The sequence below is a fragment of the Megalops cyprinoides genome, chromosome 2 (assembly GCF_013368585.1).
Source record: "Megalops cyprinoides isolate fMegCyp1 chromosome 2, fMegCyp1.pri, whole genome shotgun sequence".
In the NCBI taxonomy this organism is placed as follows: Eukaryota; Metazoa; Chordata; class Actinopteri; order Elopiformes; family Megalopidae; genus Megalops; species Megalops cyprinoides.
Genome location: NC_050584.1, coordinates 41,332,218 through 41,357,461, shown reverse-complemented (window position 1 = coordinate 41,357,461; position 25,244 = coordinate 41,332,218). Strand labels below are relative to the sequence as shown.

At 39.2% G+C, this 25,244-nt stretch overlaps 2 protein-coding genes across 2 annotated transcripts; one reads left to right on the top strand and one right to left on the bottom strand.

The window, feature by feature from the left end:
- Positions 1–238: 238 nt before the first annotated feature.
- On the bottom strand, positions 239–12,191 carry sugp1 (SURP and G patch domain containing 1). Its single transcript, XM_036522675.1, has 14 exons — positions 12,110–12,191; positions 10,606–10,771; positions 10,133–10,236; positions 9,739–9,984; positions 9,063–9,186; positions 7,371–7,474; positions 6,628–6,751; positions 4,759–5,120; positions 4,356–4,462; positions 3,932–4,109; positions 3,727–3,833; positions 3,380–3,525; positions 1,663–1,792; positions 239–485 (listed from the first exon to the last, which is right to left on the bottom strand). Exons 1-14 carry the CDS (start codon positions 12,126–12,128, stop codon positions 459–461), a joined length of 1,944 nt encoding a protein of 647 aa, XP_036378568.1. The 5' UTR covers positions 12,129–12,191; the 3' UTR covers positions 239–458.
- A 2,184-nt stretch (positions 12,192–14,375) lies between these two features.
- Positions 14,376–16,927, top strand: LOC118773227 (complement factor D-like). Its single transcript, XM_036522070.1, has 5 exons — positions 14,376–14,480; positions 14,887–15,031; positions 15,312–15,453; positions 16,144–16,404; positions 16,636–16,927. The coding sequence occupies exons 1-5, from the start codon at positions 14,423–14,425 to the stop codon at positions 16,780–16,782; spliced, it is 753 nt and encodes a 250-aa protein (XP_036377963.1). The 5' UTR covers positions 14,376–14,422; the 3' UTR covers positions 16,783–16,927.
- The last annotated feature ends 8,317 nt before the right edge of the window (positions 16,928–25,244 follow it).

Genomic DNA, 25,244 nt, shown 5'->3' with positions numbered 1-25,244 from the left:
CATTCAGGTGATGATTTTTGGATTAGCAGTGATTGCAAATTTGCAAAATGCTCTGGACAGCCAGTTGAAAAACAAAATGAATTGTGAACGGAACTGATATTACAGTTGCTGCTGTCAAAAAAAGTGTTGAACATGTTCTGAGTGATGCAGTGGTCTAATCCAGCCCAGCCCAAGCACATAAAATTGAGCAGTACTGGAAGCAGGTCAGACATTACTGGTCTCAGACTCTTCACATTACTGTCAAGGGTGGCTTCATCCACATCACCCATGATTTTGTGCTAGGAATTTGTTTTCACAAAGAACACTAAATGATTCTATTCTGGGACCTAAATGCCCATTACAGAAAGTTTTCCACTCATTCAGTATCTTCAACTGACTCAACTTTCTCCAATCTTGGTGAGGATGTCAGAAACCCAGAAAGAAAGAATAAATCATCGTAACACTCTTGGCTGCCTTCCTCAGTAGTACGGTCTCCTCGGATTGTTCTGGAAAACAGAAGAGGAATCATAATTTACCCACACTCTGTAAACAATGGAATGATCACACCACATGCAGGGTGGTATTACATTTCCATCTGTTACTGGGACATTTCAAAACAGTTTCACAAAGAAATGAACAATTTTTCCCACACTGCTTACTTAATTGAACTGTGTGAATACATTTTTAGAGTCATATATATTTTGTAGGCAGATTACAATAATGTATTGCTCCTTATAAGGAATGCCAGACAGGTATTCGCAGACATTGAAAAGTGATTTTTCACATTTCTGTAACCAACGTCTGTATTAGAAGTGATTTATTCATGGTCGTTCGTTTGTTGCGTGCTCCCTATCACATGCATGATTCATACATGAGAAAGTCTTTAGTTCAGCAGACAGCACCTAATACCTGGCTATAGCTTGTTGTGAGATGAAACTTTGGGATAAAATTTTGCCTAACTCTCGCTCAATTCAGCACAGTTTATACATGAATACAAATCCATGAAATTTCTGTATGAATCTATTAAACCTTTCATTATGTTCTGAAATTGTGTACTGAATCTTGAACTTTCCTGAAAGAGTGAGTTTACTTTTTATTCAACATCAAAGGTTACCCAGACTTTTGCCCAAACCCTACTGGAATGATGTTCCATTAGCACATCTCTATAGTCCCTCTTTTAGCCTATGATCCAGTGCACAGCCAAGCCACTTTCCATCATATTCTACTGTGACAAAATTCCTGATGTATTCAAAAGCTGGCTTTTCTAGGCAAACAGTGGCTATCCGAGCAAATGCACTCAAAGCTATTTCAATAAGCCTAGGGACAAGGATTTGATTTATACTATGGAGGGGAAACATTATCTGGCACTTTGTACGCAGGAAGGGCATCGTTGAGCTGTGAAATCTGAGCTGACAACATTTTTGATGTGAGGTGACAATGAAAATGGCTAAACAGCCCTGGATGTATTTACAATGAATGGAAAATACCGGATATAAATACGGTACCCTACTGAAAAAAGTAGTTGGCTGCTGTACTTGTGTTATTTTTAGCAGGCTTCTCCCTAACACTGATTGTAGGTCAGGCCATTTATTTGCAGTCTAAAAGTTGCATTGTGCATATCCCAGTTCATGTAGTTTGGATTTGTGCAGGTTTTTTTTTTTTTTTTTTCTGTGGGAAAGTTACCAAGGGGTTGGGTCTGAAACGGTAGGCCAGCATCATCCTCTTGCGGAAGGCATCATATTCATCATCATTGCTGGTCAGCTCTGCAGGTCGGTCCACTCCAAATCCTGCCCCGTCCACTGCAGTGGTGCCCCTGTGACACACAAATACATGGCCACTGCCCAGTTACATACCTAGTCTTACAGATTGCTTGTTCCTTTAGCTAAAACAGAATACTGCTCTCATCTCAGCAGCCTCAGTGAAACTACGCAGATTAAACAAGTGCCTCTACATTCACTATACGTCTTGGAATGAGGACATGGGAAGATCATGTTCATCCAGTACAGCTTCAAAGGCAGAAGACTGAAATGTAAACCTAGAGGTAGTAATGCTAGAGGGAAGAATGCAAACTTCAAACACACCTCTGTCAGAAACTGATAGCACCACACTGCTGTACTTATTTAGAAAGTACTTAACCATACTTATCAGAACTATGCCTTAATGTGCTGTGAACCTACACTGTTGATACCTTCAAAACCAACCCATTTTCATTACAGCTTACTGACAGTGAATAGCCATTTCTAGTCTTGGTCCTTTCACAGCCACAAGATGGCACTGTTACTCAAATAATATAAAGACATACTGAGAAACCTCGCTTCCTGTGATTGAGAAAGGTCTCCATTAAATTGCATCATGAGGGCTACAATTTTAGCAAGTCACAGACAGGATCTAGGCTATTAACAAGAAGTGAAATAAATGTACATACTTAATGCAATTTCTTGGGGGAAATGTGCAGAAATAAATCAATTCTTACACATAAACAAAGGTATTTACATTACATTTTCCGTTAATACAGACATTAATATAGACCACTGACATATTTGCCATACTATAAAACTGTCTTCACTTACAGTTACAGCATTCCCCTGTTCGGAAACATGTTCAATAAAATAACATGTCTGTATTCAAAATATCTCTGGGATGGAAATTAATCTCATTTCTCATTATTTACACAGGCACATGGAAACAATTCAGAACCATTTTCGCCAGATCCTCTTAAAATGTACAAATCAATGCAACATACTTAACAATGCAAAGTCAAGATATTTGGCCTGAAAACGCCTACATGCTTTCACAAAAATGGCAGAACATAGGTGAAAACCAGTAATAAACCAGTAAAGTTTGACAGAGTGCTGTCATAAGCAAACAACTTTTCAGTCACGCCGCTGAAAGACTTCACCCTGTCCAATTGGCAACTTTAATCATACAAAGCACTTTCAACATATCTGTTGCAACTAACTTTTCACTTATAAACTCTAATACATGACATATTGCACAGAACAGCAATCCACAAATTCATAAAATGTCCTTTCAAAAATGTGTTTTTTTTACTCCTCTTCAGACAGTGCTGCTGACTGCCAGCCTTGCTTTGTTCTAGCAAGGCAATGCACACCTGTCACGGCCAACTCCCAAAAACTATAACAAACCCTACTGGCTTTGAAGTCATGCCTAAACCAACAGGACACAGCTATACCCTCATCAGCAGGAGAGGAAAAGGTTTTTTCCCCTCAGTTTTGTTTTACTGCCCATTTCAAAGCAATACAGCTATATCTGATCTATTTGTTTACTGCTCAAATTTGTGCAAGTATTCACAAGTCTGAAAATCTCCTGAGCATGAGCATCTCTCCATTTCATGAGACTGTACCCTGCAGATGTGCATGTGCGGTGTGAGTGTCCTCACCTGTTGACAGGGTTCTTTATGCCCTGTCCATCAGAGCCCAGCCCATCTCCCTCCTTCCAGCCCATCTTCATGAGCATCTGGAAGCCGATGTTCTCCACTGTCAGCTTGAACTCCTTGTACTCAGAATAGTCTGGGTCACGGCCTTCCTGGATAACCACAAAGACAAAGCATAATCAAAAAGAACCCGTCTTCAAGTTCAGCAGAACCCTCATGTGGGGGAGGTCTGACATTTTCAGTACTGAGGATGGCCTGTCTCTCATTTTTCCTGAAGATTCGTTAGAATTTGGTGATTATGGACAGGAGTATCAAGTAGTGAGAAACCTTCATGTTAAGATCGGCAGACTAACCTTCAGTGCCTTAAAGGTCTCCATGAACTTCTCCAGCTCCTCAGGTGGCAGGAAATCACCAATGAAGTGCTTCCCTTTACCCATCTCAGTCAGCTGTTCTGCCCACTCTACAAGACAGACAGAACCAAAGAGACGGAGCCCTCGATCAGCCTGCTGCTGGAAGCAGAATCATGCCCCCGGCCCCGGCTGGCTGTGCTATGCTCACCGCGAGTCTTCTCCATCTCCATCTGCCGCAGACGGTGCTCCCAGGTGCCGTCCTGCGAGTCCACCTCCTCGTCGCTGTCGTACTCATGCTGGTGGTCCCGCACTGCCTTCTCCCACATCACCTGCATCTCCTGCATGGCCCGCTTGTGCTTCATGATCATGTCAAACATTTCCTGCATCTGCAGCAGCACACACACACAGGACAGAATGAGTGAACCCAGCGTGCCAGTTATTTATGAATGTGCCATTTGTGATCCCCTGTGAACTGTAAGATAACCATAATAAACACAGATAACAAATACTGTATTTGTCAAACATCATAGAGTATCGCTGTACCAGTTCACTGACAAGGCGGATCCATGGCAGACAGAAAAAACAGGCGAACAGCTCTGAACCTCAGACTTTAAGCACTCAGCACCCCATACCTCCTGCTGCTCTTTGAGTTGTTTCTTTTGATCCTCAGAGAGCTCCGTCACTCCCACCAATCCCACAGGCTTGCCCTTCTTGTATCCCAGACCCCTCAGCTCCTGGGCTGTAACAGGTACACAAATGCCAGGATCAACAACAGCTGCTTGTAAGACTCCCAGTGTGACATACTAATGAGTTACAAATTATGCCTAACACTTATCTGTCCGTGTTTAGCTGAATGAACATGATCATTCAACCACCATTACTCTCCTACACTAGATATCGTGATTTATTTCACTGATACCTCTTGTACTACAAAAGACCAAGAGGGCCAGAGGAAAGGGCAGTTTGAGGAGACAGACACGTGAGAGGTTCAGGACGAATGAATGAGTGGTGCAACGAGTTTCTAAGTGCGTGTACCAGAGAGGCTGGGGGTGTCTGGCTCGGGTTCAGTCTCGGGTGGGATGATGATGGGAGGCAGGGGAATGTCTACTTTGTCATCTTCAGAACCCCAGCGGCTCTTCCTCTTCCTCTTAGCAGCAGTGGGAGCTTCACTGGCCTGCGTCTGGGCTGGAGCAGGACTCATGGAGCTCACCAGATGCGGGTAGTGGGGGGGCGGAGGAGGGGGTGGCGTGCTCAAAGGAGGGGCAGCCGGCCTCTTCTGTCCCACCGCAGGCTCCCTGGCCTGTGGTGGGGGGCTCTGAGTCTGCGCCCCCCGCCGGAACTCTTCTACCTTGTCTCTGTAGAAGCGGTGGGCTGCACTATGAGGCTCGTACAAAAACCTTCAAAAGAAAAGACTGTTTTCAGGGTCTTGTGACACACACACACTGTACTGTGGTAGACAGGTGACATTTCTGTCTGCATTTTAAAAAAAGTTTAGACCTCAATAATTCACAAAAGACTCTCACTTTAATCTGGTTTGCAATAAAATGGTTTAAATGTGCTGTTTGTCATCTAGTACAGTGAAATGTGCATTATTTGAGTTTTTGAGAGCAAGAGAAAATCATTTAAGGCCAACAATCAACTTGGCTGGTCTCCATTATAATAATACTTCTGTTCTCTCCAGTGAATCAGAGACTCATAAACCCATGAGAAAACAATTATTTTGTCTTCTCTGAGAAGTTGTTTTTGTGCTCCCTCAACATTGATAAAGGAACCTTGAATTCCACATTTATTTGATAATTTCTAGAGTTTTCTCAATTTCTAAGTTTATCTGAAATGCAAAGGGCAGGCAATTTCCCCTGAGAAAGCACTGTTAGCTGTCATTGAGTTTGAGGATTGGTACATTGTCAACATTGTAAAATTAATTCAGAGTTCTTTAAAAGGGAGGCGTAAAAATGGAATTTCTGTTAACAGGAATGATATTGCACAACACAGGAGAGTAGCTGGATGAGGTATGATTCACAAGCTGCTAAAGGGCGCTGAGGAGGAAAACAATCAATTCTGGAGAATATTATGACGTACAGAGGGGAAAGCATAAACCTTACTTTAACCCTCGTAAAAGTGCCAGATATTACATACATTTGTATCTCTGCAGTGTGTGGGCAGTTTTCCGAGTGAGATCATTTGGCCTAATCTATTTTGGGGTCACGCACAGTATTAAAATAACGTCCAATGAATCAGACGGCAGCTGTGCAATATCAAACAGGAAACTAACATGTGGGAGATACTGAACAGCATGCAATGATACTATTGCCAACTTCACATTATTCAGAGACCTAAGTGCATAGACAGTGACCAGTCATCCCCTCCTGAACTTTCCACAATAAATGGTAGTTTCCAGTTTTCTATGAATACCGGCATCAAGACAATGCTACATGCATTGAGCATTCATTCCAATGGTGAAAACATCTACTTGCCTTTGGCCGTATTATTGTATTTGGACAACATTTGTTGTCTTATGATGTAAGTAAGGGTGAGTTTTCATTTGCTTAGTTTGAGAAATAATAAATAAAATAAATAAAAAAAAAAAAACAACAATGGAGTTATCAGGCTGGCTCAAAAGACCTAAATGTACAGAATTCAGTATGGGGTCAAGTGTCCATGTCTGCTGGTAGGTCACGTGATCTCATATCCACAAACTTGGAAAGGTGTAGTCCTGTGTCACCTCAGGTGCAAAAGTTAGCACAAAAAGAAATGACTGACACAACAGCAACAGCACAGCAGCTCTACCATAACCCAATTCCTTGAGAAGAGAGATTATTAAGACAAAGAAAACCAGTGCATTTTATCTTAACTAAACAAACTGCCACTGAGCACCACACAGATTGCCCTATCTGACCGACCCACCTGAAGGCTGGGTTGTCCCGATTGTGCTGGGCGGCGATGGCTTCCACTTCCGGGCCGCCATCCGCCACAAACCTGGCCAGCTTTTCGGCCACTCGCTGTGTTTCCTCGTCCACTGGGGGGGAGACTTTAAGCAGGCTATCAGTACTGGGGTTCAACTCACACAACTACTCAACTGCAACTTAGACTCTACAGCAAGCAGGGGATGAGAAAGGGAAGGGCATGGGGAAGTTGGGTGGGGATTAGGAAAAGCATGTTGTATCTATTAAGACCCCCTTAATACCAATTATTGTATCCCCAAGCTTCTCTTCTAAAGGATGATCAAACTCAACAGTCATGCTTTGTTGGAAGAGTAATACCAGTTGTCACAGCTCCACTAGCATGCATATTCACATTACTTTTATGATTATGTTTTAAACTGGAGACATGTCCCAGACTGGAGTTGTGGAAACCCACAACAACATTAGACAATACTGCAGCTGTAGCCAAGATATGAAGATAAAAGATAAACTTTCGGATGAATGAACTTTTACACTTTTTAAACTGGAAATCACATCAAAGAAGTATGCCATCTCAGAGACTGAACGCAGGTTACCCATCTGCCTTATCAACTGATCATGACATGTTTGGTGATAAACAGGAAAAGGGCTGCTGGGAAGAGATAAACTACAGAAGTGACAGGGAAACCAAATGCATAGGGAGGAGCTTCTCCTAATACTACCAGAATATTGTCATTTACATCTTACCATTGACACGTGAGGGCGTCTCTGGTTTGGGGTTTTCTTTTCTTATTTCAGCCACTTTCCGTCTGTAGTACAGATAGTCCCGGCTGTTTTTATCATACAAGAACCTGCAAATGACAGAGGGACCGGACTGTACTTGTTAATGACCAAAAAGTTTACAAATTGAAGTATTGTAATTTCCAAAGCAAGTAAATACCAGGCAAAAAAAAATCTGATACCTTTCTAAGTAACTTGTCAAGATCTTTATAAACTTTTATTGCCTGAAAAGTTTAAACTCATCAATTAAAAGCATCAAAAAACAGTGTTTTCATATGCAACAAATACATATTTATACACATGATAATACTCCATATTCCATGCCATGGATGTGATTATGCCAATTCTAAATTGTGGGAACTTGTGTTCAAGATGTTTAAAAGCTGTGCCTCTCAGCATTTATTTTCCGGAAGGCCTTGGCTGTATGCTGTATTTTTTAAAGTTGAATGACCACTGGGGCCCAACAGTCAGAACATGTAACAAAGATGTCACATGGATCTCTTCAAAATAAATCTGTGCTGCTTTAAATTCCCAGAACAAGTCCAGAAAAAAACAGTCTGAAGAACACTATGAACTTCACTACTTTGCATAAATAATATTCACAAACATCATTAAAATGTACTTGAGAGGAGAATCAGTTTGGAAAAAACAAACACAAATGTTTCACAATTTAAAGGTAGCCTTTTTTCTCTCATATAATAAAATATTACTCAGGCTTCCCTCAGAACTATGCTTATGACACCTGAAGCAGACAAACATGAACAAAGATACTTATTATAAACTGAAGTTAGGAAATTTTGTAGAACTAATTACCGGTTGACATTTTTGTTACTTCATGAATTTCCTCATGTTAACCTCTTTTGGAACTACCAATTGGCATGATAGGCTTGTCACATTGTGACAACCTTCTGCAATACGTGCAAGAGTGTTGGGCATAGCAAAAGCAATTCTCCAATATACTTGCACACCAAGAGTGACAAGGACACCCTGCTGACCAACGGATCCCTACCCTAACAGAAGGAAGCCAATTTGCTCTGTCACAGTGGGTTCACACTCAATGTTGGCAGATGACATGGCTGGTTTACAACCCAGGCTATAATGCTGAGCCTGTACTCAACAGGAGGGGCTTGCAAACTGAATTTTCATACAACAAAGTCATCATGACTCTTTAGATCTCTTAAACCTTAGACTTCACAGGTATCTTAATGGCTTTTATGCAACGTATGAAAAGAGCAAACTGAAAATTGCCTACCAAAAATATTGCAAGAATGTATGAGCTGACAATGCACAAGTCATTCAAAAGGGGAATTCTGATCTATGCAGACACAAAACAATCTATAATCTATGAGATTATCATGGCAATTATGCCTCATATTGTCCACAGCTATCATACAATGCATACAGTACTGCAAGACTTTCCGTTTACTTGTTTCAAATAACTTCATATTTTGTAAAACTTTATCCTGCTCAGATTAAATACATTGCTACCAAATGCCATTTGCAGGCAATAGCTCTGGAGTAAATACAGCATATGAATACGACTTTCCAAACCAAATCTGCTGTTAGAATAAATTATACAAATGAAAACAAAGGCAATGCTATCCATTTCAAGGGCATACAGTAGCATTTCAAATGGATGTATAATTCAGTGAAACTCACGAGAAAACTGGGTTATCTTTGTAGTCCTCCATGGCCTTCCTCTCTAGCTCAGGCCCCCCTTCCGCCACAAACACAGCCATCTTGTCCAGGATGGTGCGCGTCTCGGGGTCCTCTGGGGGGGAAACTTTAAGCAGGCTATCAGTACTGAGGCTTTATTCACACACACACTCACGCCGCTATTCCAAAACAAGGATTCACTGAGAGCGAGGGAGGAGGTGGGAAGAATTTAGAGGAATAAAGTGAGAAAGAATCACTGTCCATCTTTTAAAGAATGCACAAACAGAAAACATTTTATGGAGCATCTGTTGAAAAAGCTGCCTCAACAGTAACAGCAGCTGCAATTACCTGTCACTTAATAATCTCCCATAATAAGCACATTTTTCCCATGAGGAATTGTTTGTGAACAGTTATATACAATAGGTCTTTCCAAACCTGTGCAACTGATGTGTCATAAGACTGTTTATACTTGAGCAATTAGTTGTAAAATAAGGCTCTTGCTTATAATATCTACTGAAACAGAAAAGCCTATGGTAATTTACTGTAGTTGTCTTTGATATGTGTATCATGCATCAATCCAAACTGAGTATTGTTACGCTTTATATTTTAATGTTATGTACAAATATTAAACCTAATCAGTTCCTTTAAGTGGAAGAAGTGCAACAGGCAAGATGGTTACCTTTGACCTCCAAGTAATGTGAATCATCAGCTTCCTCATCCTCTTCATCTGGTGAGAGGAAGATACTTGGTCGAGGGGGGCGGGGCGGAGTCTTCTTTGCCTGGGCATAATTCTTAAACTGGCTGAGCATACTGCTAATGCCCAGGCCAGGCCTCTTTCCGATAAGAATGTTCTTCTTCTGGGGCTGAGTGCCTCCTGACGGCCCAGGGGTGGTGGCCGCCTGGTTTTTTGGCTCACTGTTAGATCCTGGATTAAACAGAAAACCAGCGACTACTCATTTGGATTATGATTTACACAGGCATTTCTGTGCTTTCGATGTCAGAAGAGTAATTCTTTTTTCCTGTCATGGGGAAAAAAGAATGCTTTACTGCCTGCACAATGAACTAAAACACACCTGACTCTGCACTTGATTTCTCCTTTTGCATCTTCAGAAACTGCTGTAGGAAGCTTCCATCATTGGTAAATTTGTTGGAAGAGGGTCCTTGTGAACTTGGTGAACTGTAGGACAATACAGTTACATTTTGTCACCCAAACATGAAAAAATAGAGAATTTGCTGTGAGATGGAAAGAAAAAAAAAACTCAGCAGGACTACATTTTGCCCACAAACATATCGTTACCATCTTTACCTTTATCTGAGAAACAATAAGGACATGGGATCTGTACCTGGGATTTAATTCTGTGTAAAAATATGGAAAAAAAATGGTAGAGGTCCTGAAATAATGCAGTCATACATTCTGTGCCCTGAATGCCAAACATCCTAACAGAAAGGATGTTTAATATAAATCATATTAAGCCTTGGAAATATTACGGCATCACATCCTTGAAACAAATGGGTTCTTCAGTTTCTTCAAAGTGGGAGAGCGCACCTTGCTGGGAGTGGCTTGTTGGGTGTCTGTGAGCTGTTCTTAGCTTGCTCTGCCATCTTCGCCTCAATTTCCCGTTTCTTCTGCGCGATCAGCTCCTCCTGTCGCAAAATATTTACACTCATCTTGTTCTTCTGAGCTGGCTTGAATTTCCAGCCAGATCGTCCTCCTGAGAAAAAATGAACAGCCATCACTTAACTGCTTCTTTTTCCGACTGAGGTGTAATGGTGATCACCTCGACACACGTAAGACTCGTAAATCCCGCAAATGCATTTTCTGTGTGGAGTCCAGTATGCGTATATAGATAGCACTCTCACAGACTTGACATATGTCATTTTGGTTCTTTATTCTTATCCATTTTGAATATCATATTCGTAAGGATTCAAGTGGATGCTGTGACAGTATCTGGACAATTGGCAGACTAGACTTTGAGACCAATGTCTGGTCAGGGAGAGGAAACAGGGCTGGATGGAAACAATTAAGAATAACTTAACGTTAACACACAGGCCCGTCCAGCCAGGTAGCCAATGTTAAAACCGTTTAGCCATGCCGAATACGCTTGAATTTATCGGACAAACAGCAAGCTTTGTTATCGTAACGCTGCTGTTTCTCCTTTGCAGTACCTCCCTCTTCCATTTCCAAACGAACTTTTTCTCCCGTTGGACACTGTCCATCTGGCAACTGCAAGTATCTCTCCCCATTTTGAAACAGACCACTAAAGCAACAGATTCAAGTTCTCTGCATTTTAGACAGCAAACAAGCGAACAATTCAAACATTGACCATCATGACCTCTGAGCAATAGATGTGTCCAAGACATCAAACACACGCCACACTCCCTCGCTCTTAAGCTAAGCTTCGCCACCTTCTAGTTAACTAACGTTAACCAACTTGGCTCACGACCTAAACCGACGTTAACTTTACAGCGTTTGGTGTACTGATTCCAGGCGCTTTCGCAAACAGTGTAGCTTGTATAGCTAATTAGGGCACTTGAACCTAGCGTCATCTAGCTTTCCAGCTACGCCGCTGTTTAAGTAAGTAGCTAACGCTAGCTAGCTGGATGGGTGTGTAGCTAGCTGGCTCGCTCACTCATTGACTCACTCGCTAACGTTTCATGGGAAATGCCGCAGGTCACCGATTTGCTACTGAGAGTTAGCACGAGTACGTGATTCTGGCTCTTTTCTATACATTCATACACATATATGCTAATCCTGTTAGTTAGCTAATGTAGTTACGTTGCTAGCTAGCTTATCTGCGTCCTGGACATGAGCACAGGAAGCCGGTTTAGCTCGCTAGCTGAACCCCCGCAACAAGCAGTAGCTCAGGCCTGACTCAAGCAGCTGGCTAGCGAGGTAGCTAGCCATATATAATTGTAATAAGAACAGCGTTGTGCGGTATCGTTTATACACACAACTTAATACAGCGCATATAAAATGTTGCTCTGATATTAACGTTAAACCATTTGATTTGGTGGTGCTCCTCGTTAGATTACTGAAGCTATATCTTTACCTGAATCGCCTCCCTCCATCGTTGTGTACGTTTTTTTCCTTTCGGATACTTTACGCAGCTTCCGGTGCTGAAAGAATAGGGCGAGCTTTTAAGCGGAAAAGCTAATTATGCTGCTGAAGCCGTGCACAATGCAGTTAAACGTGGTTTACGTAGCAAGCAACTTGACGAGAGTGCACTGTATACTCCATGGCAAGCCAGTGTGAAATTGCACACCGTGTAAACAGTTCATGAGATGTCCTCTGTCTCTTCTCTCCACATATCTTTCGACCACCTTATGTTTGGGTCAGACGTCTAGTTTTTCCCCATTTGGCCCAGGGTTTTCTTGTTTTTCCAATTACCTCTTTGCCCAGTGCTTTGTGATGATTCACTTATTAAAAAAGCCTACTCAACAAAAAGTACAATGGAACTTTTGGCTTGTGGTATTAAAATATATATATAAAAAAAAGAACATTTTGCTCAAATAAAAAAAACAACTTCAAACACGCGTCTAATATTTTCTGGAAAAAAAGCCAATTGACCTGCTTAAGTATGTCTTGCAAGATAAAAAAAAAGTCATTGCTGTGTCTTTACCAAGCTTCAGCTTGTGAATAGTTTAGTTCTGTTGGAGGCAGAATCTTTCCTACTTCATTCATACCTCAGTAATAGCTGTTTAATGCAACTATTGTAACAAGGATAAATGCAGGAAAATTGTTAGAGCCAAAATGGTACCCCAAAAGAGACTCATTTTTACATAACTCAGTGGTGTAACAAGGTGGGTATTTTGGTAAGTGTGTGTGAAAGAGAGTGTGGTGCCTGAAAACATAATATTCCTGTGTATGAAACAACAATATTCACTCATTTACCCCATTTACACCTCACTGACATACAGGTATTTTTCAAGTATGCACCTTTTATGGATTTTTGTTATGCTATCTGTGCTGTGTGAACTTAATGTTTTCTTTTATGATTATCTCAGCACTGTGGATTTGCTGCTAATACCTTTTGTTAGATGTGTATGAAAACATGTTTTCAACCAAATACTTTATTACTGACGTTACTAACTATTCTCTATTTTTGTCTTTGTTTTTCTATGCTATGATGACCTGATGTTACTCTGGGTTAAGAGTGTCTTCCAAATAAATAACAGCATTCCACTGTTGATAACACAAGTGTCAAACAAATGGAAAATCATTTAAAAGTGTATACAGAGCAATAACAGTAAAAAAACCTCATAAAACAGCTGGCTATGTAATTAAGTGCACTGCTTCCAAAATGCCTCCAAGGCTTAAATTGCTTACTATAATGGTAGGTAACTTGATCCATGTTTGAATTTATTTGTTCTCAGGCTGGGGTGCTGATGTATGCCTTTATATTCTGTAGCCTGTAGTCTCTGGAAAGTGACGGTACAGCAAAGAGATCACTACCATTCAGACAAATCACCTTGCTGAACTGATCAGAACAGTATAGCTCATATAGCTGATATGTGATGAAGAGGATGCATGTGAGGTAACTGAGGTCAACATGGGATCTTGGAGCCCTACTGACAGATCTACTGTTCATCAGCATGGATGCTTCTGTATTTTCTTAACTTTCTCTTTCTTGATAATCCCAGTTTTTGACACCACTCTTTTTTTCAGAGGTCCTTCACAGCATCTCATTTAGACAACAATATTTTAAAAAGAAGGGTATGAATCCTTGGAAGCGTTGGAGGTGTCTTTCTTTATTCTATCTGTTCAGTACTACCATCAACACTCTGGGAATGAACAAATAACAAGAGATACAATAACATGAAATGCAGTGATCCCAATCCATCTGACAGAGGTAGAAAACTGGTCAATTTTCTTTCTCCAGTATTACAAGATGGTCCATTCTTGACTTTTTCATACTAATATACAGTATGTTGAAATGCTTTTAGACACCCAAAATTAAACACCTGATATTTGCAATTTCTCACATTAACCCATAACTTTGACTCAATAATTAAAAAAAGATAACACAATTGTTGTGTTATCTGTACGATCACAGTACTACACAACGTACGTACGTTCACATCTTAAGTGGAATATGTTGTTTATTGAAGTTTATGTAATAAATGAATAGCCATAGCAATGTCAAAATAATGAACTCAAAGATAAGAGACATCTGGACTTCTGGCTCCAGTTCTCCGGTTTCTTTCCCTTCCGTCCAGTGTCAGGGAGCGAATGAGGAATGTGCATCGTGATAACGACTCTTTGCAATTTGCCAGTCTTGTGTTTCTCTTTTCTCACGAGTCTATAAAAGCCCAAACTCAAACAAACTTTTAGACTGCCACAAAGAGCGGTGGAAATCAGCAACATGAGTTACGGAAGGGCTATCTTTACTGCTGCTGCGCTTTTTGCCTCCTTTCTATTCTGTAAGTAATATTCTAGCACTATTTTACTTAGATGTGGTGCAATACTAAGAGTGAATGGCGACATAGTGGTGTGGTTTCAACGAATGCAACTTACAAGGAAGTGAAAAAAACTAAGCGGACTGATGCTGCGGTTTGTTAAGCATAAATGAATTGCCTATGTCACAAAACAAAGAAATGGAATTTTCTTCGGATACATTCGCCACTAATGAAATAAATTGCACCAGTGGACATATGATGATATTGACTCAATTTAATATTACAGGAGGTTAATTCAGATATTATGGCTATTACACATAGAGAATGAAACAATATTGGCCTACGAATGCTCTTATTTACCACATACATGTGTTTTCACGTTCCTTTAAACCACTTTTCAAATGATCTACTGCCTCCTGCTTTGCCCAAGGTGAATGCATCACAGGCGGAAAAGAAGCGGTCGCCCATTCGAGACCCTACATGGCGTCTCTTCAGACAAACGGGAGGCATGAATGCGGCGGGTTTTTGGTTGCAGAGCAGTGGGTCATGACTGCAGCACATTGTGTTCGCGAATGGTGAGTAGCCTACCTGACATGACACATAGAGCGAAATTTTGTTTTTGATGTTGTGCTGCGTGTCTTGACTAATTTTTTGGTAATTAAACCTTTTATAACAAATTATTAATCAGAGGCATAGCCCAACATGCTCAAAGGATATTGAACCTGCATACAACAGCCTATTTATGTATGCTTATCACTGTGTTTATTTGAAAATTTGCAATCGGCTTTTGGTCCTTTTACGTACAAGGTTACATAAAGTAATATTATAAGGATATATGTTTTCTTTGTTTTATAGGCCAGAGGGAAGTAAAATAGTTTTAGGGGCACATTCCCTGACAGGATCTGAAGACTCAAAACAAGCCTTTACTGTTTCTGAAGTACACAGTCACCCTGATTTCACCAGTGTTACTTATGACAGTGACATTGCTTTGCTCAAGGTAAAATATTTGTAAGTATGGAAATTGTATAAAAAAGTTAAAAATGGAGGTGACAGACAGTTGAATTTAACTTCCTATACATAGCTGTTAGAATGTAATGTAGTCAATCACAGGATGAGTTAATAGTTGCGGTTCACTCTTTCACACCAGAGTTCAATAAAAGCTAAAACAAAACTTTGGACCATTTGCTGTTCATAAACAAAGGATGCAGACAGTATTTTTTTTTCATTTTTAACAGGAATGTTGGTCCCACTCAGAACTGTGCTCACATAGCCTTAGGGTGACGATTTGTGATCCACCGTCGGGTCTAGACTTACATTTATTCTGTTCAAATAGTCTTTAATCAAGTCTATAGGCATTTTAGCCCAATTGTTTCTTCACTACTCAAGCTCTCAATTCTTTCATACAGTAGCTTCAATAAACCTAATTAATCGAGAACTCAGCTGGAACAAAAAACTGCATTCATGGTGTGCCCCTAAAACCACGGCTGGTAAACATCTGTTGTTTATGAGAACAAATTATATGATGATAAATTATATAATGATAATTAAGTGCACCAGGAGCACATTACGTTGATTACATCAGCTTTCGTGTGCATAAGTGATAGAATCCAGTCTGTCATAGTCTTCCATGGTGACTAAAATGATTTTGATAAGAACAGGAAGGTCAGCTTGTGCTCTGTGTTCACAGCTGGATCGACCAGCTGTGTTGACTGACACAGTAAAACTCCTGAAGTTCCAGCGTGAGGGTGGGGTGGAGCCACAGGAAAAGGAGGTGGTCAGAACAGCCGGCTGGGGCTCCTTAAACAACCTTGGTGAAAGGCCTGACAAGCTGCAGGAGCTGGACGTTGAAGTTATGTCCCGCGTCCTGTGTGGCCGTAGTGATTACTATGGCACGAAATTCACCAGCAATATGATGTGTGCTGCAAAGAGACGCATGGACACCTGTGATGTAGGTCGTCTCCTTCTACCTATGTCACTTATCGTCCACTCATTTCATTAAATTTTAAATGAATGTCTCTTTCTGAGAGTGTTAATTGTTCATAGAGAGACCTGGGTTTCAGAGGCCTGGATCACAGGAATCTCTTTCACTGTCCCTTTCCTCCTTTGTTTCAATGTATTCCTTTCTCTTTGCTCGCTCAGTGTGCTGATCAGGTCCCTCTGTGTTTTGCTCCTCTTTCAGGGCGACTCTGGTGGTCCACTCCTTTACAAGGGGGTGGCTGTTGGCATCACCTCAAATGGTGGGAAGAGGTGCGGTTCATTCAAAAGACCTGGTCTGTACACAATCATCTCTCACTTCACCCAGTGGATCGACCGCACCATGAAGTAGTAAAGCAGACCTGTGCATAACACGGAAAATCAATTTCTTTTATCCTGCAAAGAATCTATATCATGGTAATTGAAGCAGGTTATCTGTACTCTCATGAAAACCTATGTAAGGAAAATACAAAACACAATAAAAAGCATTTTTTATGCAACTAATGCAGTTTCAGTTTCATGAAGTAAATGTCCTGCCCAACTTGTCCCATATTGCTGGTATATTGTTTTAATCTCATGGTCATTGTAGTATTAGTGATGACCAGCTCTATGAGTGCCTCTTCCTGATGTAGTCTGCTCAGTTGCCAGATGATGGCAGCATTGCTGGGTAATTATGAGAAGTGCATTCCAGGGGATCCTAAGCCTTCAGAGTTCAAGGCCCCTTTCCCATCTGGCAGAGGCCCCTCTGTGATTATATACATTGATGCAACCATACTTGCATACACTGCATACTGTCTTGAAATGATGTGGAGTGTTTCATGCACATTTAACAACATGTAAAATACATTTCCTGTGCTTTTCCATGACATGTACTGAGCATTAAGAGTAAATTCCTCAAAAAATGGAATCTCATGGATAACTACAAAAAACCTAAATAATATGAAAAAAATACATAGAACCACATTGATCTATTGTAAATAGGCAGTAATATCTTTCTGTTTTACCATGTCTCTTCCTCAACTGCCTATAATACCTGTGCAACATCACAGTGTAGAGACAGGTATAGGCTGGTTTTGGAAAGAAATATCTTGGATTTGGGAAAAGAACATTTGAAGCTTGTTACATGTGGCTTTGAAGGTGGATGAGCTGGAGGGATTTCAAGGTGTGGTTTTGACAGTTTTGGAATGTTTTGGAGGTATGGGCACTTAAAGAGAAAAATGAAACTGCTGAGAGCCGCAAGGGCTCCCCAGCTCTCTGTCTGAAATATATACTGTAGCTCACTGCCCTTAGATATGTACTGTATCTGGCAACTCTCACAAATCTTATGGGAGACAGGGGCACTTAAACGCTCATTGACATGTCTATCAGCCACTATCTCATATTGAAAATGAGGTAGTTTTTGGACACACTTGACATCGAGTGGATAGCAAGTATATTGTAAATAGCAGAGTTACTGTTTTAAGTGATGTAAGAGCTGCTCTCTGAAGACTGCTTTACCTTAGATTAGCATATAACGTATCCAGTTTGAATGAAGAATATATAATTAATTTAAACATTTAGGGGAACACATGATTATTTAAAAATTAACTCAATGGAAAATGTTCAATGAGAACCCCAGGTAAGTGGATCTTTAAGGGCTTATTTGTAAATATTTGTGTCCAACCCAAAGCTGAGGTTTTATTTTCTCCTGGAACACCCTTAGGTGCTGTTTAAATAACTATGTTGTAAATGCTACTGTGTGTACGTAAATACCAACGTAATTTGGTAAAATTTTATGGTGGGGGTATAATGTTAAGTTTTAAGGAGTAGTAGGGTTAAAGGAGTAGGGCTAGGGAACAGCTGGGGTTGATGATATAAATTTTGGTGTCTGTAAATAAATAAACAACAAACTCCCGTCTGACCTCAGTTACTGTGTAATTACTCTGATGATACCTGGCCCCCCTTTTGCAGTTATTTGTAATTGCATAGGTGATGTCCTCATTTAATGTGAACTGGGGGCTGATCTGTTTTCTCCCATGTTGGGAATAGAAAATGCAAGACGCTCTGTTTGCAGTGGAAACACTGGCATTTTTGTGATGTATTATGTGTATGAATTATCAAAGTTCAAATGATATTTCATTTTGTACGGTAAAAATCATCAAAAAAGAAAATGCAAGTGTTACAAGAAAAATGCAGAGTAATTACTACTTGCTTGGCGTTTGGAAATTGGGCATGGCAGGTTTGTGCACTGTGTACATTTAGGACAGGAGGACAGGAGATCTGACAATGCTGATTTTAATGATTATTTTTGGAGGTAGGCAGTAAAGAGGATGTGATAGCAGCCAGAAGTAGGCAGCAGTACTAAGGGAGGAAGAGAATACGAGTCACTCTGTACGCATACTCATACCATTAACTGCAGCATGGCAGCCCTACACCAAACAGGGTGCTCACTGTCAATAGTTTTTGGCTCTACTTTGTAAATGCTGACAAAAACAAGGGGTAAGTAGTCTGTCTTGCTGAAAAATGACATTCACCTCAAAGCAGTTTAGCTTAAACTTTAAATATTTAAATTATCTAAATTGAACGACATTAAATTATCTTGAAGCAGAGCTTAAATAGTGCATGTTATAAAATAATAATCCTTTATAACTTTATTCTTTAATGCTTTCCTTTATTTTATGAGTATTCAATGTTGAATTGCCTTTTGGTAAGATTGAATAGTCACCATAGCCATACTTTTCAGCAGAAATTGCACATTTGAATGAGCACCAAATATGTTGTAAGAAAACCAGTTTGCACATCTAGAAGCAATTCACAATACAAGTGGCAAATGTGAGAGGAGTAAGTGCACAATATGAGAAGTGATGTGCGAAAGTGCATTTGGTGGCCATATTGGATTGCTTTATAACCTAGAGCAACAAAAAAAGTGTTCTATGCACACAGAGACACTGAACAATAAATAAGCTAAACAAGATTAGTCAATGCTGTGAAAAGCTGCAAAAAAGTCCAATGGCTGGGTGTTGTCAGGGACCAAGACCTTGACAAGTAGTTTGCTCTTGTGTGAGATAAGTGAATGCTATGAAAATCTGACCTGTGAGGAAAAAATATTTTGTAACCATAGCTGACTTTAAGTTGTACCCACTTTGAGTGTGTGAACTCTATGTGAAATCAGGCATTGTTGTAACAAGTTATGGCAGGAAGTAATAGAGCAAGAACAAAGAAAGAAGGACACTAGCGATAACAGACAGCCACAAGGTTTCAAACAGAATGTCAGGTATCTTTTAACCGTCATCAAGAATGCATCTAGAGACAATACTGTAGAAATGTGGCAATCATTTGAATGCATAAATGCTGATCAAATTCACACAAGAATCTTGCATACAGAATTATAGATAGATAGATAGATTATAGATATAACATACAACAGTAGCATTTTCTCCACTAGCTGCAACTTTGCATGAACAGAGACCTAGAAACATGACCAGAAGTTTATATGTATCTACCATCCAGGCCTAATGAATGAGCCAAATATTAGATGATTGAGTGAATGCTGTAAAAAATTATTTGTGGTGATGTGTGGCCAAAATCCATCCAATTTCAAGAATAATAATGTGAGAAAGACAAAGGGGAAGTAAAATCAAGAAGGTAAATTAAAGGCTTTCAACTGATATGTCTTAGAAACTTAAACTTTATGAGGACATGCTGAACCCCTCTCGCTCTCACTCTGCCAGAAATTTCAATATCTTACAAGTTGCCAGATACATAGATAGTCTTAATTCTTCTATGAGGATTGAAATGTTTTCTTCTATAATTTTTAAACCGTTTGTGCTTCCTGAAATCTTTGCTTGATGCATTGTTTTTAAGGAGGGACAGATATGCCATGCTTTAGATGGAAAGATGATATGTATGTTAAATGATGAAAAACAAAGTTGCTGTAGTATACAAACTTTGGAATACATGGAAAAAGTCAGGACAACACAAGACTGTCATAAACATTAAAAGACTTGACATAAAAATTGTAAATGTAAATATCATATTGAGGCTCTGTAACAATATGTAAGAATGCAGTAGCAATAGAGAATTGAAAGCAGAAATAATAATTTTAGCAATCTGAACCATTATTAACTTAATCATCTCAAAATCGGATTCAGACTCATTTGAACTACATTCAAACTGCTGATTATTGTCTACAGAACTAAAACTTTTTAACTTTTATGTGTGCCAACATTTTATCAGGTTGTCTGTCTCAACTCAAAAACCATGCTCTTTTGAAAGTTCAAAACAATGTGTGTTGTGTAAGAGAATAGACTTTTTTTAAACTGATCTAGTGTGTCATGTCTTTTTTTTTTTCCTTTTTTGTCTGGGGCATGAATAATAAATCTCCTTTCATATTCTACCTTTACTCAGGCGGCTTTAATGTTTTCTCCAGAGGCCTGTAATGGTGCTGATTTATGGTCAACAGCGGCAGGTTTGTAAGATGCCTCTCCAGCTTCCAGGGGTATTGAGTTTATTGTGCTACCTTGAGAAATGTCTCCACTGTTTGGCACAGCTCTCTGGGAATAAGTAGGAGTTTCCGTCTGACTGCGCCCCAGCCAATCCACGCTCTCCTCTATGCTGTAGGTGATTTAATGTAACACTGCCTGAATTCCAGCACGGCTGTTAGAGGGCAGGGACCGGGCCCATTCCACTAAAACAATCATTACTGTTTTTTTTTTTGTCTCATTTTGTTTTGTTGTGTTTGAACAATTAGTATGTTTATTCCTCTGCATTGACAGACTTAACTTTTGTCCTTTTTTTTTTTTTAAAGAAAAGACAAGTTTGGTTCATGGTTGTAAGCAGATTTTTTATGTAGAATTGTTAAACAATAATTGGTAGGCAAGGAATATAGCTGGTTCTGTCCAAACTGTCTGCGCAGGATATAATCCATGTATTCATCACCTATAAGTGTCTTTTCTATTAAGTCATTGCAGTTTAATGTGTTATTATTTCACCTTATCAGAAAAACCTAATCAGTTAGCTACATCTGCTCATGACCTTGAATGTGGGAGTGTGTTCAGACAAGGGAATAGGGAGTATGTGAAGTTATTCATAAGAGAAAAAAAACTATGCCTGTGAAGCTTGCAAAATATTCATTTCCACTCCCTCCTTCCTCCACACCCACAAAAAATATCCACAAGGAATTTACCACTTATTGATATTTAAGTGAGGGCTACAGCTGTCCAAATTTTCTCTCCTGCAGGAAATATTTAGGCAGCAGAATATATAGTGTGTGGACAAACCATAGAAACACATTTGAATGGGTGAGTGGGAGGGGTCCTCAGTGACCACAGTCCCTGCCCAGTTGTGCATGTACTAATATCATTTATCCATCCCAATTCCAACTGTTCTTACCACTGGTGGTCAGCAGTGGTTGCAGAAGAGTAAAGGTTCCTTCTTTGACTTTTCATTCCACAGTTTTTCACATGTTCACACACCAGCAATGGTGCTACGCTTGGTTGGAGGTGTAGAATCAGTCAATGCTAAGGACAGGATTATTGACATTGATATAATTTTTCATTTCTGTCTCTGCACTACATAGGGTAACAGTGCCTCCCAAACAAATTCCTCTATGTATTTTATTAATGTTCTTTTGCTTGTGAGTTAGACATTATTATAAGAGAATGACACAGAGCATTTGGAGATGACATTCCTGCCTTGGTTGTAGACTTCTTTCCAAAGAACCAATGGTGGCAACATTTTGGTCAAAGTCAACTGAGACAATTGTGACAGGTGGTTACACTGTCCTGTTTGATCCTTCTTGCTAAAGCTGTCAAATTTCATTAACATTAACTGACAGAAGCTGGTCTTGAAACTATTAAAAAACACGACATAAGAAGATTTTCAAACAGAACTGCAACAATTTTTAGAGACAGTTGAATTCCATGTCTTGGAATTGGTGGTGATTACTTTATCCACTATTAAAGGAATGATACTAAGCAATACCAACATTCTAATTTGTCCCAGAGAACATGTGGTGTGTTGAGTTTGAGCCCTTTTGATGTAACAGAGCCCTTAAGACCTACACAGACATGGCCATTGGTCTTCATCAGATTTACTCCAGAGCCATCTCACATAATTCTACATGTAAAATCTTGGCCACCAGCAAACAGCCTTTAATAAAGAGAAGGAGGACCATTTCAGCTTCCAAATGGTAAGTAAACTTTGTAGCAGAAAACATACAGGAAGTGTTACCTTAAATCTCAATTAATTAATATCTTAATTAATCTCCAAAATTGAATTGAATCAACAGAAACAAATTTACAGGGATTGTGTCAATGCTGTAATACAAACATGGGCATATTGTTATGTTTATATTTTAAATTAGTTTTGTTCTTAAGATGAAACTCTTAACAGACCTACATTCCAGCTGATTTCAAAAAGAGCTGTTATACCACTCTGCTGTACAAAGTATGGACAACATTTTACATGAATATGTTCCTTTATCCAGAACTGTGGAGAAGAGAAAAAAATGCTTCACTGCTTTCTAGATATATTTCTGTTTAATCTTGTTCTCCCTATACAGATTCCCTACATAGACAGTACAGATTCAGCAAAGGACCATCAGTCCTGAGTGTCCTGGGAAAACTTTTAGTTAGTGGGACTCTGCAGTGTTACGGCCCAAGACGTTTTGTCTTGCCAGGGTAGGGTGGGCTTGAATTAGCTAAGGGTCATTGGGCCTCCAGTATTACCAGTATGTTTGGCAGTTTACAAATGAACATACCCCTGTCCTAAACATAAAATGTAACACAATGATTACAACAGCATTTCCAACAACTTCTGTTGTTAGACAACAGAGAAGTTCCGTTTAACTTGTTATACTTGATTGTTTATTAGCCATAGCATCTCAGGCTACATAGAGGCTAGCAAACTCATTTTACAGCTGATGTCCATATATTTCATATGGCCAAATTTTAGATATGGGAAGAAGCATTTAGTTCATTATGGATGCTCCATGATTATCTTCTTTTTTGTATTAACACCCACATTGTAACAATTAGATAATATTCATCAACTTTTCTGTAAAAATGTTTTTAATTAAGGGGAATGTGGAGAGATGCTAATGTCTCCAGCTAACTGCATTTTGAAAAAATAAAAAAGGAAGATAGTCTTCCTTTCATAGCCCTGACATTAAAAATGATTCTGCATAGGACTGTACATAAAGAAAATACAGATAATATCAAGACATCACTGTCATTACACCAGTTTAGAACATACCTCTTGTAAATGATCATGATTAGTACTTACTGTATTTGCCAGGCCAATACAGAGCTTGAAAACAAAGCACCATGCCTTAAAAAGCAGACTTCTTCGTTTTTGTCATTACTTTATGAATAGTAATTTGCTCTTGATAATATCTGTAAATTTATGAACCTCTGATGTTAGTATGTAATTCGTTTTGCTACCAGTACTAGATGTTGAAGAGCCTAAAAACTATAGTATTTCAATATTTACAACCATAACTGTAGACAGACAAATTGATAATCGGATAACCAAAAAAACTTAAAACAGAGGACCTGTGCCTGTTTCTACACACTCTGCTCCATGTCTCTGGGCAGTGATACTGCTAGATCATGTAGATTTTATGCAGCTGATTGTAAATATGGAAAATGAACGGTTGATTCAGTGGAATGCAGTTCCAAATGAACTCCATTAATCTTTGAATAGAGAAAAAGTCTACGGCAATATATCTGCAAAATTGAAGCAATTACCCTTTTTTTCTGATACAAAATCATGCGGTTTCTTGAGTTTTTCATAGGCTTAAAAGTAGCACATCTGTACTGGGGAAGTGAATGGAGATAGTGGGTATATACTGTATGACAGTCCTCTTTATCTACAAGGTCTGTTAAAGGAGAAAGCCAAACACTGCATGGAAATACCATGTTGTCAATGTAATCTGTATGAAAACACAATTAAGCCTGTTATGGACATTTGCTACAGTACCTGCTTTCCTCTATTGACAGATTACTTCACAACATACTATACCAATATTTTTTACATTATATTTCTACAGTTATCTTGAAATGTTGCCCAACTAAGCATGGTATTAAAAAATAAATAACTTAAATGAATAAATTCAGGAACAACTTGCCTTCAGTTAATAAACTACAAAGGATACATTCCAGTAGCAAACGTCTTTTAAACATTTAGTACCTATATATATATGTCCAAATGTTTGACTGGTACTGGACATGTTACTCACCACTTCTCAATAGCAGAATAGCATTAACTTCCTTTAACAACCTGATTATACACTTGTTGTTTAATGTTTAAATCATACACATGACCATACACAAATGGCTGATGTTGTTGGATATAAAGTACCAGCCAAAAGTTTGGACACGCCTTTCTTCCTTTAATTTTATTATTTTCCACATTTTAGCAAAATAGTAAAGACATCGAAACTATGAGATAACACAAATGGAATTCTGCAGTGACCAAAAAAGTATGTGTGTGTGTGTGTGTGTGTGTGTGTGTGTGTGTGTGTGTGTGTGTATGTGTATATATATATATATATATATATATATATTCTTCAAGTTTTCTCTGTTGGAAATCATGTTTTGTTTGTATGAGGGGGACTGGTAAAGGGGAAGAAGTTTAATTAGAAGTTTATTTTAATTAGTTTAATTTAATTAGTTTAATTAAGAGAGTTATATAAATTGACAAGGTGTTCTCAGTTATTTTCCAGAGCACCCTCTATTGCTCTCTTGCCATCTAAATCAATGGAGAGTATTAGAATGAAAGAAAATCGCTGTTATATTTTAGATATCATGGAGTCTGGGTTAGAACCGTATTGGC